The sequence below is a fragment of the Falco cherrug genome, chromosome 5, assembly GCF_023634085.1.
Source record: "Falco cherrug isolate bFalChe1 chromosome 5, bFalChe1.pri, whole genome shotgun sequence".
Lineage (NCBI taxonomy): Eukaryota > Metazoa > Chordata > Aves > Falconiformes > Falconidae > Falco > Falco cherrug.
In genome coordinates this window covers 75201439-75221094 of record NC_073701.1, presented here as the reverse complement: position 1 = coordinate 75221094, position 19656 = coordinate 75201439, and the positions used below count along the sequence as shown (strand labels likewise).

General features: G+C 35.8%; 1 protein-coding gene across 4 annotated transcripts in view; it reads left to right on the top strand.

Annotated features, from left to right (window-relative positions):
• The window catches only part of PHTF2 (putative homeodomain transcription factor 2), a 73238-nt gene that overhangs the window by 39160 nt on the left and 14422 nt on the right, over positions 1-19656 (top strand). For 3 of the 4 annotated variants that reach the window (XM_055711721.1, XM_055711722.1, XM_027811447.2), the window contains exons 6-13: positions 1020-1185; positions 1858-2022; positions 7180-7381; positions 9480-9638; positions 12759-12977; positions 15029-15157; positions 16366-16638; positions 17632-17763. In XM_055711721.1, the coding sequence (XP_055567696.1) occupies positions 1020-1185; positions 1858-2022; positions 7180-7381; positions 9480-9638; positions 12759-12977; positions 15029-15157; positions 16366-16638; positions 17632-17763 (1445 nt within the window). The remainder of the gene's footprint in view (positions 1-1019; positions 1186-1857; positions 2023-7179; positions 7382-9479; positions 9639-12758; positions 12978-15028; positions 15158-16365; positions 16639-17631; positions 17764-19656) is intronic. The other variant, XM_055711724.1, reaches the window with a different exon arrangement.

The window sequence follows — 19656 nt, the reverse complement described above, 5'->3', positions numbered from 1 at the left end:
TCGGGCTCTGGGAACAGGAGCAAGAAGAGCTCCCTGGATGTTGGCTATATAGGAAAAGGTGGTTATAGGGTGAAAAAATGAACAGTTAACTATGGAATTGGAAGCTGCCCCTTTTCCAGCCACAACTGCTAGTTGGAGTCCTGGTCACTTCAGCTGGACTACCTTGTAATTTACATGGTTTGTCTTTGATCTTTTCTCAATGCTAGAAAACACACTTACAAATATATATTAAACGTCTACAAGATTGCACTTAATGCATGTCTGTCTAGCCGTATGGGCAATTTTGCCCTTTGACTGGAACACGGAGTTTAAAATACATTCTTCTAGAGAATATAGAGTTTCTAGTCTCAAGTCTGTTGGTCCTTGCAGAGAGAAATAGAACTATGGTTTCACAGAATCAGAGGCTACTTGAGGTTGGCAGGGACCTCTGGAGATCGTCTGGTCTGAACCCCTGCTCAAAGCAGGGTCAGCTAGAACAGGCTGCTCAGGGCTGCATCCAGTCAGGGTTTGAATACCTCCAAGGATGGAGAGACTTCAGTCTGGCTGGACAACCTGCGTCTAGTCTGGCTATGCTCACCTAACTTGTTGGATTGTACTGCTTCATTATAGGTGATACAGAATTAAATTTATTTGGGCTGCTTTAAGGATGACTTTTTTTTTTTTTCCTGCTACTGAAGTTTCGCTTTAATTGAAAGTTGTTTCATGACAGATGTAGCTTTCCAAGTGCCTTCCTCCACCTCCCCTTACTTCATTCTGCCACCTTTTTTTGAGCAACAGCTATAAGATCACAAGTGTAAAAGAAGATATGGATATAAAGACAGTAGGCAACTGTTTAAATCTTTATTACTGCCTATTTTGTTACAGTTATGTAATGCCTTCCTTTGAATTACGTGGGTTGGTTTAAAATGCAGGTAAAGGACTATATCTGACTGTTGTTTTTTTAACAAAAGCCGTGTAACAAATTGGCCATTTCAGACATTTGAAACATTGAACTCAACTTCATTTCCCTTCTTTTCCAGTTGCTGCTGTAGTGTTATTCTATACAGCCCAAAGCCCACATAATATACCTCTGACTGAAGTAATTGGGCCAATATGGCTAATGTTGCTACTTGGAACTGTGCATTGTCAGATTGTTTCAACACGAACTCCTAAGCCACCTCCCAGCACAGGGGGTAAAAGAAGAAGGTATAGTCTATGTTAAAGTTTTTATCATTTAGGATTGTTAAACTATTCTGAAGAACACACATGAAAAAATGTAGGGGTTTACAGTCTCTGCTTTGTAAGAGATGAGGAATTTGGTGCTCTGTTTTTATCTGAAACTTCAAAACGGGTGCTTAATTTTATGCGTTGACTAATTTATGCATTGTTTTGTTTGAATTTTGATGCAACGCATCTGACATTTTGTCTCAAAAGTTTGTATCTGAATAGTGGTGGAGTGACAGTATGTATATTACTGCAAATTTAGTCAGTATCGCAGAGTTCTAAAACTATCTCTGTCAGTACCATGCGTTAAGGGGAGGCGCTACTGGAAGCGTAGAACTTAATTCTTCCAGCGCTTCACTGAGTATGGTTTGCCACAGTGAATTGTCCCGTTAAAATGGGAGAACCTGCAACAGTTAATTTTGCGGGTCTAAGCCTCTGATGATGAGATGAAATGTATTTTGGGTTTAAGTGTTATGATAATAAGTGTTATGCTTAGTTTTATCAATTTGAGTTTATTAAATTGACATGATAAAGCTTTAATAAAATATTTTGAAATCTTGCTTGGTTTTGCATGCTTTAATTGCTGAACACATTGTAGAACAAGTAGATTGCACTTATAAAGCTACCTTCCAATTTTAATCTCTTCTGATGAAGGAAATTAAGGAAAGCAGCACATTTGGAAGTACATAGGGAAGGAGATGGCTCTAGTACCACAGATAACACACAGGAGGGAACAGTGCAGAGCTACGGTACAAGCACCTCTTGCAGTATTGGCGCTGTCTTCAGAGATATCTGGCATGCTGCTTTCTTTTTATCAGGGTTTGTATTTATTCAAGGCTATGTATGTGTTTGAGATGCACTATCCCTTTTCTAAATAAGTAAACATTGATGTAATGATTAAACTTTTGTTGATCTAGGTTTTTTTCCTAATAGTAAACTCATTTCAGTATTTGAACATGTACTAATGTGTTGTTTCTTGACTCTTGCAAATGCTGACGCAATAATTTTTTTAATTATTTAAATATTTAATTAAATTTTAGCTAAACTATGTTTTGATGTAGGAGTACTCTGTGTGGGCTATCAGGAACTAACCAACTCAGTTTCTCAATTTTAATGCAGTGAGAAAATTTGACTCTTTAATTTTACTTTATTACATTTTCTGCTTATTACTCTGAGAGAATGCTTATTGAACTCTTATCACTGTCATGAAATCACACACTTTTTCTGAAGAAAAAGCCTTCAGGATTCAAATAGGCATAGCATTTAGTTTAAAAATAAGCATCAAAGATATATTTTCTAATGATTGGAAGAAACTCCTAACCCTGTTATATTCTAGAGCTATTTCGCAAACGTTCGCTCTGCTAATGCAGTACTCTGGGCAATTTAAAAGTGTTTTAAAAAAACAGTCTGTAGCAGTCTGTGTTCAAAATATGCTATACACACAGCATTGTGAGTTCTATATATCAGCATCTATTAACAAGAGAAAAATATGCTTATAAAATAGTATGAAATTAAGGAAAGGGATACTGCAAGTTATTACATTGATGCTTTGTTGTGCATGCTGCATCTTAAATATGGGTAACACTAACATGTCTGTCATACTTGTGGTATGTGCTCTTAACCACTGGTAAAGCTTAACCACTGGTAAAGCTTATCTTATTTACATTCTGGGAATATCTAGTTGAAATCCTGAATCAGTTTTAAAAATGTTTGAAGATATTGCAAGAGGAGAGCTCATTTGACTTTTTCTGCGTAGATTAAGCTACCTTTGACAAACTGTAAGACATAGCAGTAGATACCACTGCTGTTCTTTGCGTCTGTATGCATTACTTTCTGGTATGTTTGGTATGTAATCTTGTAAATTTTTGAATGTTTTCCATTCATTGAAGGTACTGATCTGCAATAAGTAGTGTTGGAAGATCATTTTTTTTTCCTTCCCTTCCCTTGTATTGGGCTCAGGGTGTTTTCAGTTGAGAAGGGCTGTGCGGGACTTGCTCTAAGGACTTGTTTAAACCATTTAATGAGATAGTGTATATATATATATAGATGTTAAGCCTTATGATTACTGCTTAGTATATACAGTATCATCAAAGGATGAAGAGCACAGAGTGACTGAGAATGCTGTAAGTAGCCCTTAGTCATTTTGTTACGTCCTCAATTGCAGAGGCACAGTTGTTTGTATGTCTGGAGCTGTACAAACAATATCAGGAACTTGTCCAGCTGAAAAATAACCTTTTTATTCCCAGGAGATCATGCAGATCAGTTTCTTCATGTAATTTTTTTCATGGTAATGCAAACAGTTTTGTCAGCACAGTGGGATGGCAGAGTGGGGCTTGAAATGAGTAAGCAGGAGCACTGACTACTTTACTTAGTGGTGTTGCTGGAGAAAATCTTATGAAAACTCAGTGTGAGGAAGCTGTATGGTGACATCTGACCTGTCTTTTAAGACATATTTTGAAGCTCTTTAGATAAGTACATTAGAATGTCTTGTTAGTGTTTATTTACAGCAGTTTTCCCGCTTATATTAAGCTTTGAGATACCATTTTCTGGAGTCTTAAATACAGGTCTTAAATTCACGGTTTCAAAATTAACCTCAGAAATTATGTTCTTTGCTTCAGGGCAGGACCCTGTGTACCTAGACCATTTGCCTACGCTGGGGTCATTGGTAATCTGGAACTGTGTTTTCGATAAATATCCTTTTGAATGGAAGAACTCAGTCTGACTAATAAAATATAATTCTAAACTTTAATCCAGCACAGAGACAATTTTAAAAATACTAATTATTAATTTCACTGGAAAGGAGGGCAATATCCCAATAGGTAATTTATACAGAATTTAGTACTAATTTTGGACTTTGCTCTGTGTGTGTGTCCTTACTCCAATAATGGAAATCTCACAATTGTAACTTCTTTAAAAGTTTTGCAGTATGAAGAGGGAGAAGATTGTTTTGACCAACCCCAGTGAAAATACATGAGAATAGAATACTTGACAGTGAAAATATAGTCTTGCAGAAACTTGATTTAAATCTTCCTTAGTATTTTCCTTGGCTAATGCATGAATAAGATTGAACGTTATTCCTGACTTATCTTTTGCATTTGTTTGAGCTTTTTAAGACCTTGGATTTATTCATGGTGTTGTCCTGTCTTGCTCTTAAATAGTTCTAATTCTAAAGCATGAAACTTTAAAAGTGGATTAATTATGTGTGTGTGTGTGTGTGTGTATATATATATAGTGATTCTAGGAAACTATACATCTCTGTCATCTAGGGAAATGTTGTTCATGTTTATTCTTCTTCTTTTTTCTTTTATCATGGTGTAGTACACGAAAGCCTAAATTTAAGCCCAAACTTACGCTCTTCTGGCTTGAGGCTTACATTTAAATTTTGGGATTCTTACAAAAAATAACTGATTTCTACATTAAAAACAAATGAAAGACCTCAGTTAAGTTACCTGTTTTCCAAAACGAGCCTTAATTGGTAATCGTACTAGTGTTTGTTTTGCAGTTTTTACACTTCAATATTGCTTCAGTAGTGAAGTCCTATCTGAACAAATTATACGTACATACATACATATGTTCTTTTCTTCTCTTACCTGTTCCTACTCAAGTGTTTGAGGCTATTTCTTCCTAGTAGCTTGCAAGTTTCATGTGAAATGTGTAAAAGCTTCTCAAATCAAGGAAGTGTTGTCCTGTTGCTTCGCTCATAAAGCTTAGTAACTTGCAGAGTAAGTCTCTCTGACTAGATGTGTGTGTGTATATATATGTGATGAGAACTGCATTCTCTTTTTCATTGTTAAAAAGAGATTTTTTTAAAAGTGCCAACAGTATATTAAAGCATTAAAAATTGGCCTCTGTGGTTCCTGCTTATTGCAGATAATATTAGTACTAGTTCGTTAGTGCTCACAACTGAACTTACTGAAACTATTTTACAATGAGTTGCCACTGAAAGTTTAGTACTTGCTTTATTGCAGTAGTGAAATGGCAAAATAAGCTTTCTCTTTCTTCAGTTGTCTTATCTTCATTAACTTAGTTAAATAACAACATTATGGAATGGCACAGAAATGGAGGTCTGACAATTTTAGTGTTGATAGTTTGACGTTTTTGATGAGAGCCTCAGTAATGTTTTAATGATCTTAATGGTCCTAGAAAACTAAAAAACTGTGTGATCTAGCATGTTGGTAATCTACAAACAGGGGGCTTACTAACTGCTTCACTGCAAAACAAGTGCTAAAGCATCTTGCTATCACTTTACCTTTGTAAGCTTATAATAAAAAATAATTAAGGCAAATACATAATAATTGCATAAAATGTTTCTGCCAGTTTTGTGCTCATATAGAAATAAAGTCGGCTAAGAATTTTGGGAATAGGTCAGGGAATAGTAGTTGAGTTCTGTAGCTTCTTACAATTAGAGCAGCAGTTACTTTGTGGGTTTTGTTTTTTTGGTTTTTGGTTTTTTTTTTTTAAATGCTGTTAGCTTTTTTCCAGGAAGGGCTGAGGGAAGGTGGAGTGAAAATAAAGATGGAAAAGGAGGATGAAAGAGTTTAGTAACATTGTCTCTTCTCTTCATTATTTTGTCTGCATTTCAACAGATGAATTGTTCCTTTTTGGATTTTTCCATTTCATGCAGCACAACCTAGCCATTTTTTGTGTTCAGGTCTCCACTATATATGTGGGATACCTTATCTTGGGAGGAATGTGAGGCGACTATTCCAATTCTCCTGATTTGTTCAATGTACATATTAAAGAGGAATTTAATCCTCTGCTGTGTAATCCAAGCTCTCACAGAATACCTTACTCCTTAAAGAGAAAGACAGTGCATATTCCCCCATTAGGAGCACAAGACCAGTTGAACAGATTCTTGATAGTTTTATGAAATATGTCCAGTGTTCTACTTTTATTAAAAATAAAAAAACAAACCTGGAAACTTGATTCATAACACTTACCCACCCTGCCCACCCCCCCCCCACCCCCCCACCCCACCCCCCGCCAATGTTCTGGGAATCTTAATAAACAAAATATAATAAACACAAGATATTCATTGCTTTTCTGATTCCTTCCCCCCCCCCCCATGTTATTTACTTTGAGAATACAGAAAACTTAAGTGTAGGCTTGAAGTAGCCTCTATGGATAAAGTAGCAAGCTGCCATTTCTTTTCATTCCTTCATCAATTGCACTTTCTAATTTGGAAGTGTAATCTTCCAAATGTTTGCTTTGAAAGAGCCTTTTTCTGGCATTAGATATTCTTGCTGCTACATCTATTGACTGGATAAGGGCCTTGACATCTAGAGACTGTTACAGAAGACTGTTCATCAATATTAAGTCTTAGTGATAATTAGTAATAATACTGAAGCTTCGTTCGTAAACTTATTTTGTGATTTGACGACCGGCTTAATTAGTGTATTTGTAAGGTAATTCAAAATATATTGCTAGGGGTGCTATTGGATAATAAAGTAAATCACCTTCTATTTAGCAGAGTGGTCAATAAGCAGAGTGTATTTAAAATGACAACAAAAAAATATCAGTGTACAGCATACTAAACAGCATGTTTGCAGCTTCAGGAGGTGGCATACTTCCTTTGAATTAATAACACTTAAAGAAACTTCTGGCACACCTCTTTTTTTGTTACAGTAGAATACAGAAGTTTCTCATTTAAATTTGAGGCTTGTGTTTCTTCTATTGCCAAAGTAGCTGTAAAGTTTTAGTTTTAAAACATAGGTTTCCTTTTCTTTCAGTAGCTAACGATGTAACTTTCTTCCAGACACTGTCAGTTTCTTTTGTAACAATTTTAGGAAAGGATAATGGGTGTTATTTAGAAGATGGAATAGTTACAAATACTGTATCAAATGAAAATATTCATAGTTTGTGGTCATCTTAGTAATAAAACTAAAACATGGATTGAGAGGGATAAGCAGGATTTAGACTGGGGGGGAAAATTTGAGAGGCTCATCAATTTAGTCCATATATTTGTTTCAAATACAGATCTAAGAAAGCAAAAAACTCAATAGATAAATCCACTGAGACTGATAATGGCTACGTGTCCCTTGATGGGAAAAAGACAGGTAAAAGCAGTGAAGAATGTGTGCAGGCCCAGGAACGTCGGTGTGAAGTGATTAAGCCAGAAGAGTCAGGGTGGAGCACTGCAACAGTGAGAGATGCCTTCAGCAATTACAGTCATCACAAAGTAAGTGTGCTTCCTTGCTTTCAGAGCAGGGTTGTTAATTTGATATGTGAGGTATAATTTTATGCTGCTTTTCAAGCATTCTTGCCTACCTAAAAATGTTTTTTAAATGAAGCTTTGGCTTGGGGTCCTGGGGCCAAAAATTATGTCAAGTCTTTTCATTTCATCCTCATATTCCTAGCCTTTCCTTTTTCTTGTAGGAGGATCCTTACTGACATCTAAACATTCTTTGCCATTTTGTATTTCAATGCACAAATTTGTGTGCTGTCTTGTATCTGTGGGGTTTTCCAGACAGCTAAACACACTGTACCTTTTCCCCTCTCAGTGATACTTGGGGCACAGGCTGTCTCTATGCTGAAATGGAACAAATTTTGGATTACTGACAGTGTAATTTTGAGGTCACTCTGAGCACTTCCCTGTGAATCATTTTCTTTTCCCTTTTTTTTTGATTGGTCTCTGGAGAAGATGTAGAAGCACGATTTCCCTCTCAGCAAAGTAGGCAGGATTCTATAGTGAGGAATAAGGATGAGGTGGAAGCATAGGAAGTGTTCATGAAAGAAAGCAGAACTTTTAATTTGGCTGCGTCTGATTATCTCCTGGGTATTCTATTTTCATCTTATTGTTCTATGGAATAGCTTTTCCAAAATGTTTTTGCTGGCTCTTTTATCATTGGCTTTTGAACATATATTGACTGCTATTACAGCTCTTATACTTGATTCTGTCTCACTAGTATTTGCCATCAATAATCATAGAAAGGAATTTTCCATGATAGTATCAAAGGGAAGGGTTATTTACTGGAAGTCTGCAAGTATACATTTTTATAAAGGAAAGGTATCCTTTGTGGATTTTAGCTAAATTATTTAACAACCCCTTAAAGATCCATATGATTAAGTCAGAATGAAGGTGATGAGGGTTCATCTCAAGGCAAAATCTTAACTCTGTTGCTCTGCAGGAGGTGCTTTCTCAGCAGTGGTTCAGCTATCTTTAGCAATTCCAAGCATTTTGCATTCTTGATGAAAGCAACAAATCAAGCATTTTTAAGAAAAAGTAATTTTAAAGAGTTTTAAATGTCTTTGATAGAATGGATGAGGTTGTCTGTGTTTAGCTTGCTCGGTGAGTACACACCCACATTAAAGAGAAATTGGCAGAGGCTAGAATAGGCTCATCTCTTCCCCCAAAGGCGATCAATACATTTCAGTGCCACTGCAAAAGTCAGTAAATAAGACACCCCAAACTATTCTGCCTGTCCCTCTTTCTCTATGCAACTCAACTGTTGCAAAAGCGAAATGACCTGACCTTGAAGCACCTCAGAAAAGAGTTCAATTGTGGAAGGGAGAATGATGTCTGAGTTACAGAAGGGCAAAAGGTTTTGTTGTATTTACGGAAAACAGCTTTGCTATTTTTGTCCTTCTAGCATTTCATTGATGATAGAAAGACTCCAAAGGAAACATTACAGCATCCTGTCTGGTGATCTCATAACAAATGAGAATCTACAAAAAAAGTTTTTGACAGCTGAATGATCCTTTGCTGCGCTTTTTTCTTTCTGTTACTGTAAGGGCTACTTTAACTTTAGTTTAAAATCAGGGAAACGGAAAGCAGAATATATTAATGATCTCAGTATTCTACGTGCCATCTGTAGCACTTTATTGTTGGAGGACAAAGCAGTTGTACTGTATATGTTGATAATTCAATGCTATACTGCCTGCTGTCTCAGTTTTGGTGGTGGCTTTTTTTTTGGTTCGTTTGATTTTGGGGTTTTGGGTTATTTTTTTCCCCAAGTATTCTGGATATATTGCCTCTAAGACTTTCTTGGTAGGTTAGATTTAAACAAAATCACATTTAAAGTAAGAATGTCGGAACTGTTCTTTAGTGTAGTATGAATTAGCCCTTCATCATGTGAGAAATGTCTATTTTGATATTACAATATCTATTTTATGATCTGTGCTGTACCACTTGTTTTTGACAATTGGAAATGCGTTAATATCTGACTTAAATGAGCATAGATGATAATGTTGCAGCAAGAAATTTGATTTCAGTAGTTGAGAACAAGGCCTCGTAAGCATGAGTGTATGTCTTACTAATACTGTATTTCTTGCACTAGGATACTCACAGGACTGTGACAAATTTATCAGATGAAGTTTCTAGTGAGGAAGGGCCTGAAACTGGATATTCTTTACGTCGCAATGTAGAACGCACTTCCAGTGATTGTACACTTCGAAACAGGAAATCTCACCATTATAAGAAGCACTGTCCTCTGGAGGTATGTTCTTTTCCATTGCTGCTTTTCTGTAAATTGTTAAAACATCTTGGTTTCTTATTGAATAGATAAATTTTTCCTTAAACCCTTTTTCTCTTATAGTGGATTTTAGGAATCTGTTAATTGGAAGTCATGCTAGTGGGGACAGTGTTTGTTTTCTTAATGACAGCATTTTGAAATTAAGAGTTTCTTATTTAGCTGGTTTGAGCTTCATAATACTTCTCAGTTTTTTGTAAGGAGCCTAAAATATTTTCCGTAGATGTTGCATCAGGTTATGGCCAACTCTGTGGCTGCCTTTTGACACCAGATATCTCCTCTGGTGTTTCTCTCCATTTAGTTAATATTTTGGATTCCCTAGCCTTCTTGTGGAGAAGTCTAATTGATGCTGCCTCTGAGTTTTCATTCTCTTATGTTTATTGAAACAATCCTTTAAAATATTTTCATGAAATCTCAACAGATTTGTTAATGCCTAAAAATACTGAAATCAAGAGACTTGATGATATCATAGCTTAGAAGATGGGAATTTATAGATTTCATGTTACCAGAGTCCTTAATCATCCCTCAGATATTGAAAGAGAAAGGGATATGTTATTGTGTTTTCATTAATTTATTTATCATTGTAAAGAAATTGTGCTGCTCTTTTGCTAATGATATGCAACTTAAAAAAAAAAAAAGTTCAATATATATATGTGTTAACGGCTGTATTGCCATTTTTTCACTAGCACTGAGAAAAGAGTGTAGAGTAATTTCAGTTCTGACAAAAGTCCACTTACAGATGAGTTTAATAATCAGAGCCTTGTGAGTAAACTTTCTACTTGATATAAGAAGCATCTCCTTAGAAGAGTTCTGATATTGCTTTCTCTGATTAACAATTGCAAAGACTTGAAGTTGATGCTTTTGCATAAGAACATTATTAGATAATCTTCTATTCCTTTATTTCTCACAGGCTTCGGTTAAAAAGATCCAGAAGGCTAACTGATTTGAGTGTTTAATGCCTTATGCATGTTTAGTTTAGGAGAAGTGAACAGGTCAATACTTGGAACCCTCTGCTTCATATTACAGAAGATGTCTTTTGACTTGTGCAGCTGGTAGTGCTTGACAAGAGGAAGCAGAAAGAGATGATTACAGTCAATTTTTTTTCAGCTTAAATACATCTTCTCTTGCATAGAATGCTTCAGAGCTAGGGAAGACTGTGTTTAGATAGCTTCAGAAACTGAAGAGACTAAATTTGCTCTGTGTGTAGCTTTGGCAGTAATATTTTACACTTGCTCCCCATTTGCTTATCTGACTGATGCCGTGAAAGAGGAAGCCTTTCTTTGTTGTTACCAACTCGCCTCCCCCACATGATTACAAAGGAAATGAAACAATAGTTTTCAAATCTGTGAAAGCTTTCTTTGTATTTAAAACAAAAATAATAGTGAAGTCAGTGGATATACTCTCAACTTCTGTCGTACGTTTTCTTTTATCTTCATGTTTCCTTGTCAACTTAATTGTTGTTTGAGCAAGCTTTTTGAACATTCTTACTTTATTAACTTCAGGACTCAATGGTACCCAGTAGTGACTACCTTCTATAAATACTATTTATTTTTTTTAAGAAAAAAAAAAAATAGTTCAGACTCTTTCTGCATTGATATTATCCCTTACTTTGTAAAAGAAAGGGAAGGTGTTCAGACCAATTTTTTTCTAAATATTTCTTTACAAAATTGCTTACATGAAATACATTAGGCATGATTTTCAGGAAGAACAAAGAGTATGTCTTCAGATAATAATGCATTACAAATCATATTAAATTAGTAGGTCTCCTGAAACATTGCTTGATTTTTATTTTTGTTTTTTTTTAAGTGTAAAAAAAATGTGTATATTCTCAAGAGAAACTAGTAGAAAGAAAGAAATTTTGTGTGAAGAGGGAAAGAAATTGCCAGAGGATGGTGATGAGTAGGATGGTACTGCTTTTAAGACTACCTACCTATCTTGCAGGATTTGGATTCTGCTTACTGTAGAAAGTAGTTTAAAGCTCTGCATTCTTGTTCTGAAGATGTTAGATTGTTTCATATGTATGCATGGGGAGATTTGAATGTCCCAAACTTAATATCTATCTATCTTTCTATCTATCTTTCTAAGGTAACAGTAAAAATTGAACATAATAAGGCATGGTTGTTTCTCAAGTTTGTTGGAAATAATGAAAAATGTCATGAATGACTGTGTAGATTACACATACACTTAGCATTAGCTATGTATGCTCTTTGTTATTTTTCTTCTCAATGCCTGCTGCCTAACTCTTCAAACAGGTGGGTGCTCTCTTTGTCTTTGAGAAGGTATGTTAGTAGTAACAGTGGGGGGATGTGATTTGTAGGGGACTTTGAGATTCAGTTCCTCTTTTATTACAGGCTCTTACATTTAGAAATGTCCTGGAACACATCAAACTTTTTTTTCAAAACTAGTTAATTTGTGTCCACACTGCTTGCTTGAAAGGCTATTTGAGTGCTTCAGGTCTTGAATGACTAGAAATGTGTGTCCCTTCCTCCAGGGCCTTGCCCTTTCTAGAGGAAGAATTCCTGATTACATGGGGAAGTTAATAAGTAGCTAAAGTACTTCGGTTCAAACAGATAGAGACAGAAAATTAAAATGTTGAATTAAAATACTTTGTGAACAATGCTTTTTTTCACTTCGACACATTTCTGTATTACAATTTTAGTCCAGTGTATAGCCTTGCTTGTCTTTCATATTTTCACTGAGGTATTGAAGCTGTAAAGTGTTTCGAAAGATGCTTAACTTGTAGCTTATAAAATCAGAAGTTTGAGACACAGTTGGAGTCTGTGGCTTGATAATTGCCGTTAAAGTTCTTTGTGACCCTCTCCCTGACTAACCAGAGACCATGGCCATGGCCTATTAACTTGTTTATACTTTTAAAGTGTAACTTTGAACTTGTTTTGTCTAAAAACCTATGGCCTTTTAGACATTCCTTGATAAACATGTAGTTCTTTCAGATGAGAAATATAATGGATTGGAACATAAAAAGCAGATAAACAGGGATTCACTAATTTGAACTTTATATCCGTTCTGTCAAGAAACAATGTAGAATTAAAAAAGCTGCATTAATTCCAATGCATATTTTAATTTCAGGACACACCTAAATCAGGTACTAGCTGCAGTTCTCGATGTTCAAGCTCCAGACAAGATTCTGAGAGTGCGAGACCAGAATCAGAAACTGAAGATGTGCTGTGGGAGGACCTCTTACACCGTGCGGAGTGCCACTCTTCCTGTACCAGCGAGACAGATGTAGAAAGCCCTCAAGTGAATCCATGTGTGAAGAAAGAATACAGAGATGACCCATTTCATCAGGTTGGTATCCACCATTTTTGATTTTTTTTACACTACACACAAATTCAGTATTATCAGCTTTATCATATGTAAGAAGGCCTGGGAGAAAGAACCGTATATTAAATGAAAGTAACAAAGCCAAAGTGATTTGATAGAATTAAAACAAGTAAAATTTGATTTCTGCTAATCAGTCATTTGTCAAATGAAAAGGATATGACAATATACTGAAATAGCTTACAGAATAGCAGAAAGATAACATACATGGTATCTAATGTTATATATATGGATATGAATTGTTACATGTGTATTATATATGTCTAAATTTTATTTAGATATAATATTTTTGTTTTTACCTTAAAACTAATAATTTTATTTCACTACTTAATGCTATTCCGTAGCAACATATAGGCAGTAATTTCTGAAAATTTTAGTGTTTGTCGTGCAGCACTTCAGTTGCAGGCTGCCTTAGGTTGACATTGGACAGAATCCATTCATTGTTAATACTTTGATAAAATCCATTCAGATGTCACAGTGCCAGTTATATTTGTAGTACAAGTCTTATCTTTATATTGCATGTTAATTGCATTGTTAATTTGAACCATTTAAGTACACAGATGGAGAATGTGAAACATTCTTCTGGGTACACACGTCATATGTGTTGGTAGTGCACCATCAGTATGAGGAATGCCATTGAAGAGATGGTGTTAATACTAGCTGAGGAAAAGAATTTCAAAATTAGGTTTTTCATTCATAACCAGAATTGAAAATTATGTATTTGTTGATTTTAAAAAACACCCCCTTCTCCCAAAAATAAAAAACCAAACACAACAACAAACCCAAAAGTGATAGCAATTTGGATTTCACATGGTCTTTGCTTTTTTATTTTTATTTCTTCTTGCTTACATTCTATGTAAACACAGAAATGGAAGCCTTTCAATAGGGAGTTGAATTGCAGTATATGCACTGACTTTGTTTTTCTGTAGTTGAGTGTTTTTTCTGTTACAGATAGGTTATAGATTGTGAATTTTTGAGTTTCAGCTGCTGGTGTTGACACTCTCTCTAGAGGGAGACCTTGGAAATCTATGACTAAAAAAGTCCTGCAACTGATATTTGTGTTGTTTTAGTAATATAAATCGATGTTTTTCATCCAAGGGGGGGGGGGGGGAAGAAAAAATTGAATACTTAGCAAAACACATAGAATTCAGAAAAATACTGATAAGGTAAATAATAAAATAAAAAGCTTTAGTTTTAATCAGTGATAAATTAGATTTTAAAAATAATATTGTGCCCTACCCCCTGTGGTTTGATGCATGTAGTGCTAGGTGACCAGGCAGAGTTGAGAGCAATTTTAATCACCTGAATCGAAGAGGAGTGAGACAGGGATGGAGGAAGTCAAGAATTGGCCGCAGCAGAACCTGTCTCAGCATTTTTCCAGATCCTTCCGTTCTCACTTGGTGCTCTGTTTAGAGTAAAGGTACCTCAGCCATAAGTGCATTCAGTAGATTAGGCTGGGATTGCTTGGCTTTTGGAGCAGCATCTATTGAGACTCCTACCACTCACTGAGTCTTGCCAGATACAGTTAGCATAGCGGGGGCTTTATCCATAACAAGGATTGTGAAGTACACAAATATCATTAAAAGCAAATAAAAAAAAATGTTGGCCTTAGGCTTAAGGTGAGAAGAGGACTTTTCAGAATGTTATGGAAAGAATAATAATAGAAAAGTAAAATATTCCGTTAAACATATGGTAAATTAAAGATGGCTTGTAAGTACTTTTTTGTTTTTGTGTATCGCTCTTCTTTGATATGTTTGAGCAAAAAAGAAGCCAATTAATCCTCAACCACAATGTCGACACTTCTTAGAAAATGAAGTATGGGGAAGGAGAGATCTCTGTACTCACAGCTGTTCCTTGGAAAAGAATTGGATGATTTTGAGGAATGTGGTTAACATATAGTAGAAGTAAATGCTATATAACAATATTTGTGTTAGTCAAGTGTGGGTTTTTTGTCAGCATATTGCTGAAATGGCAATAGATTTTTATCTCCAATGGAATGTATTCCTTGCCTTCCCCAGAGTCATTTGCCTTGGATCCACAGTTTGAATCCAGGACTAGAAAAAATAAGTGCAATTGTATGGGAGGGTAATGACTGCAAGAAAGCAGATATGTCTGTGCTCGAAATCAGTGGTATGATAATGAACAGAGTGAGTATTCTTTTTACTGTATGCAAATATTTTATTTAGGAGTCTAAGAACTACCAAAAATAAGCTTATTATATGTAGGGATTTGTATGTTAGTTTGGGGTTTGGGACTGCTTTTTTTGTTTGTTTTTTGGTGGTTTTTTTTTTAAAGCCTGTTACTGACATTGTTGGTCCATGGCTTACATCACTATGATTTACTTGTTACTAATAGATAAAAGAGCTACCAAATCTTAAGTGTTGTGGCAATAAAATGTGTTTGCATTGTTAGGTACTTGCTAACATAGCCAACCTCTGTTTTATTGTTCCAAAGTGATGTATGCTGTGAATATTCTTACTTATCTCCTTGATTTTGATGAACAACCAATGTGTTAGGTTAGGAATATACAGATCTGAGTATTTGAATCCTAATATTAAGACTGGAAAAGAAAGCTTTCCTATTTAGGAAACAAATATCTAAGACGATGAGTGGGATGTCTCACTAGTCCTCCCTTCTTTTTCCTAGTACTCCTCTTCAGGAAATGGTTGGAAAAGCATTTAATTGATGTAATACTTTTTTTCAATACCGACAACATAGGCATTTTGTAGAGTTGAACATAAAATCCTAGCATAGTTGAAGAAAACTATCACTAATTCTGACAAGTTGATACTTACTGTCTCCAACTTGTTAAAAAGCAGTGTATTCACGAACTTGGTTCAGGTCTCTGTACCTGACTCATGAGATGATACAGTTTTCGGTGCAATCCACAGCAGAAGTAAACTTGACAAAGCCATATCCAGGACAGTAGAACTCCAGTCCTGTCTGAACTGTGAATGCTTTGATTCCTTTAAAAAACATATAACCAAAAAGCAAAACCCAAATAGGAGCAACATACAGGATGTGAGCAACACAGTCTGATTGATACACTTTGTTAATTCAGCGTTGAATGAATTTTTAATACAAGAACATGCACTGGAGTCTTTTAACTGCAGTATTATATTGTTGGGTTTTTAAATGTGATTTGTCATATTTAGTTCCTGTGCATTAAGTCCTTGTTGAGGAGTTCCTTTTCCTTAATAGTAAATTGTGAAGATGCTTAGTTCAAGTTTTCATATAACTTAGCAGGTTATAAAGTGTTCTTTGTGATGGTAAGACAGGAACATGAATAATTTATTGACTTAATTAAAAATTAATTCCAAAATTTAAAATATCCCTGGTTTTCTTTTGTTTTTAGGTGAACAGCTATATACCAGGAATTGGTTATCAGATTTTTGGAAACATCATATCTTTAATCTTGGGTTTAATGCCATTTGTCTTTCGACTTTCCCAAGCTAAAGACTTGGAACAACTAGCTACACATTCTGCCACTGAACTTTGTATGACTGCATTTGGATCAAATGGAGATATTCTGGTTCTCTCAATGGTGGTTATAAGTTTTGTGGTCCGTGTCTCTCTAGTGTGGATTTTCTTTTTTCTGCTGTGTGTAGCTGAGAGGACGTATAAACAGGTATGAACAGCAAACCAAGAGGTTTCATCCAAAGCAAAACAAGGTTTACTGTTTGTGGGTTTTTGACTTTGTGGCTATTTTAAACTTGTTTTCTTCAGCGGACTACGATTCATAGATCAATGATGACAAGTACTTCAAAGGGCTTACAGTTTAGGAGATGACTCAGTTGCAATGGACTGAAGTCTGTACAGTCTCTGTAGATAACCTCTTTTCTTGGAGAGCATTTCTGAGGGAAAACTTCAATATTTTCTTTCAGATTTCTGGCTCAGTGCATTAACCTGGCTCTTAGTCACATCCAAGAAGAAGTTGTTTCAATAAAAGAACTCTATAAATGTCTAATTTGTTCTATCAGTCTGTTTCATTCAAAACCTTCAATTTAATTCAAAACAGTTCAGTCCAGAGCCTAGCCAAGGGCCCTGCCTGCTTTGCTAGCAGATCGGTCCCATGGCTGGAGTCAGCCAGAGCTGCTATTGAAGTAAGATACTTGTTAATTTATTGTTTGTTATTGCAATTTAAACTTTTAAAAGAATATCAATATCCCTTACTATCAGCAGAGTATAGATACTTACTAGTCTACAAACCAAAAATTTTTAAACTTTCTTTTCTCAAATTGTAGCCAAACTAGGCAATTTAGTACAGTAGAATAGTATTAACCTGCTTCTAATAATCATTTCTGTTGGAATGACCTGTGATACAGGCACTCTCTAATGCAAATGATTGGCAGGTTTGATTTTCTCCCACATTTTAAAAGCATAGTTGATCTGTTGTCTGAAATTTAAAGAAAGGAACTCAAAGTGTAGCTAAATTTTGTTTATCATTTGACTATGAAGACTTCTAAAACTTTTTAGTGTATCTCCTCTTTTCAGTAACATGCTACTCGTATTTCTGCACTGTATTAACATATTTCAGTTTTAAGTGAAGCCTTTTCTCGATTGTCTTTTTAGTGTCCTTGAAAATCAATTAACAGTTAAAGCATTTTTTTTTTCTCTACAGAGGCTACTTTTTGCCAAACTTTTTGGTCACCTAACATCTGCCAGAAGGGCAAGAAAATCCGAGGTTCCTCACTTCCGTTTGAAGAAAGTACAAAATATAAAAATGTGGCTTTCTCTCAGGTCCTATCTAAAGGTAAAATAATGTATATTTTTGCTAACACTTTAAAATACCTTATAGGCTCTTGATGGAAGGTTGGTATCCTAGTCTGAATTTTTCCTCCTGTGCACTTACTGCTGTTGGTGCACATGCCGTATATGCTTCATTTTAGTGACTCTGAGCCAGCAGTGTCTGCAGGCAGCCAGATTGTAAGAAAGTAAATGCTTAGTTTTTAGCTTGGAGTAAAGTATGAGTGTGTTTCAGAGTTGGAGTCTTATGTTACTAATGCTAGCAGAAAAGTCTCTCAGGTGAATATGTTGGGTAAAAATAGTGACTTTTAGTATAACACACATGATACCTTATTGTAAAATACCCACCGCTTAGTGTCATTAACACAGAAGGTATCTATAAAGCAAGACAGTTTATGTGCGTGTTTGTGCTGTGTTTATGTGCCAGTTGAAGCCAGAAATTATGCCCAAGTATTATCTGTAAGACATTCTGATCCCTCTATTGTATGTTCAGCTCACATTTGAGTAATCTCTTTATATCTCTCTAATGATCTTTTCAAGCCAGAGCATTTTGATGTTTCTTTGTAAAGGGATACATGTTCTCTAACTCAGGGTTTGGTGTTTTTTGTTTGTCCCCCACCCCACCCCCCACCCCAAGTTTTAGTCCATTTTTCTCCCTACATTAGGTAGTTCAACTCAGATGAAGCTAGGGTTTTCCCTATTTGGTTTCTATAGCAGCAGTTTTTTGGTCAACAGCAGCTAAGAATCTCTTGCTAGTGGTGGTAATCCCCTTATTTCCATCTATGCTTTCCAACAGCAATTAAGAAAGGTTAGATGAAATTTGCTATCAATAATTTTTAGAAGTAGGTAAAGGATTATGAAAACATAAAGCAGTTATGGTGTAGAAACTGGGGAACGTGGAAAGCAGGAACTATAAACAGGCAAAATTTTTAATGTAAAGCACAATACTAAATTTGAAAGTGCATCATTTTAAGAGGAAGTGAGGCAATTAATTGACAACACCCCTTGTGTTATGGAAGTATCTGTTGGGGCGGCTGTGAAAAAGAGGTACCCTTTACATTTTACATTTGAGAGACTCCTTTTTCCTTGTAGTCTGTAATGTGTTGCTGGCTGGGAGGAAAGGAGGATAGCATCACTTGGACAATAGAATGTAGTTTTGATGCTTTAAAGACTGCATATGGTAGCATTGTTGCAGAGAGAGTGTTGCCTTCTTTTGTCACAACCACAGCTTATATATTCCACTCTTTCTTATGCCACCAGAAACACTTGTATAGTTATGTGACTAAGGAAAAAAGCAATCAGTGGTCAGAGGCAGGGGCGTAGAGAACTAACCCAACTGAAAAATACCAGTCAAGAACACTAACTTTCACCTCTATCTCTTGCTTTACTTGGTTCACTGGGCACATCTGTAATGCCTGTGCAAGCACAAGGAAAGGAATGGAGACAAGCAGCTAAGCAGCAGGGCTGCCTTCTTGCAGCGGTGCTGCTGGCATATACTGCCATAGCATCTGTCCAGAATACACTTGCATGTTACCTGTCTGTATATATGTCCACCTGTGAAGATGTGGGCTGGGGTATATACACATCTCAAGTCTAGCAGAGGCAAAACTCTCTGACTCAATATAGAAGTAGTACGTGTGTACCTGCAGTAGTAATTTGTACTTCTCCCCCATACCCCAACATTTAAACTTCCTGTCTCGTTCTCCAAATTTTAAGGTTATATCTTGCCTATGTACACCTCCCATTCTTGTCGCATTTGTATAGTTAGTCCTATGTTTAGAGAACAAAGTTGAGCAATGAATGTCTGTTACAACTTGTACATGCTTCAATGCAGCACAGGACATGTAGTTCTTTAAAAATAAAGAGGGGAAAAAGCTCAGTGGGTAGAAATATTTCATTG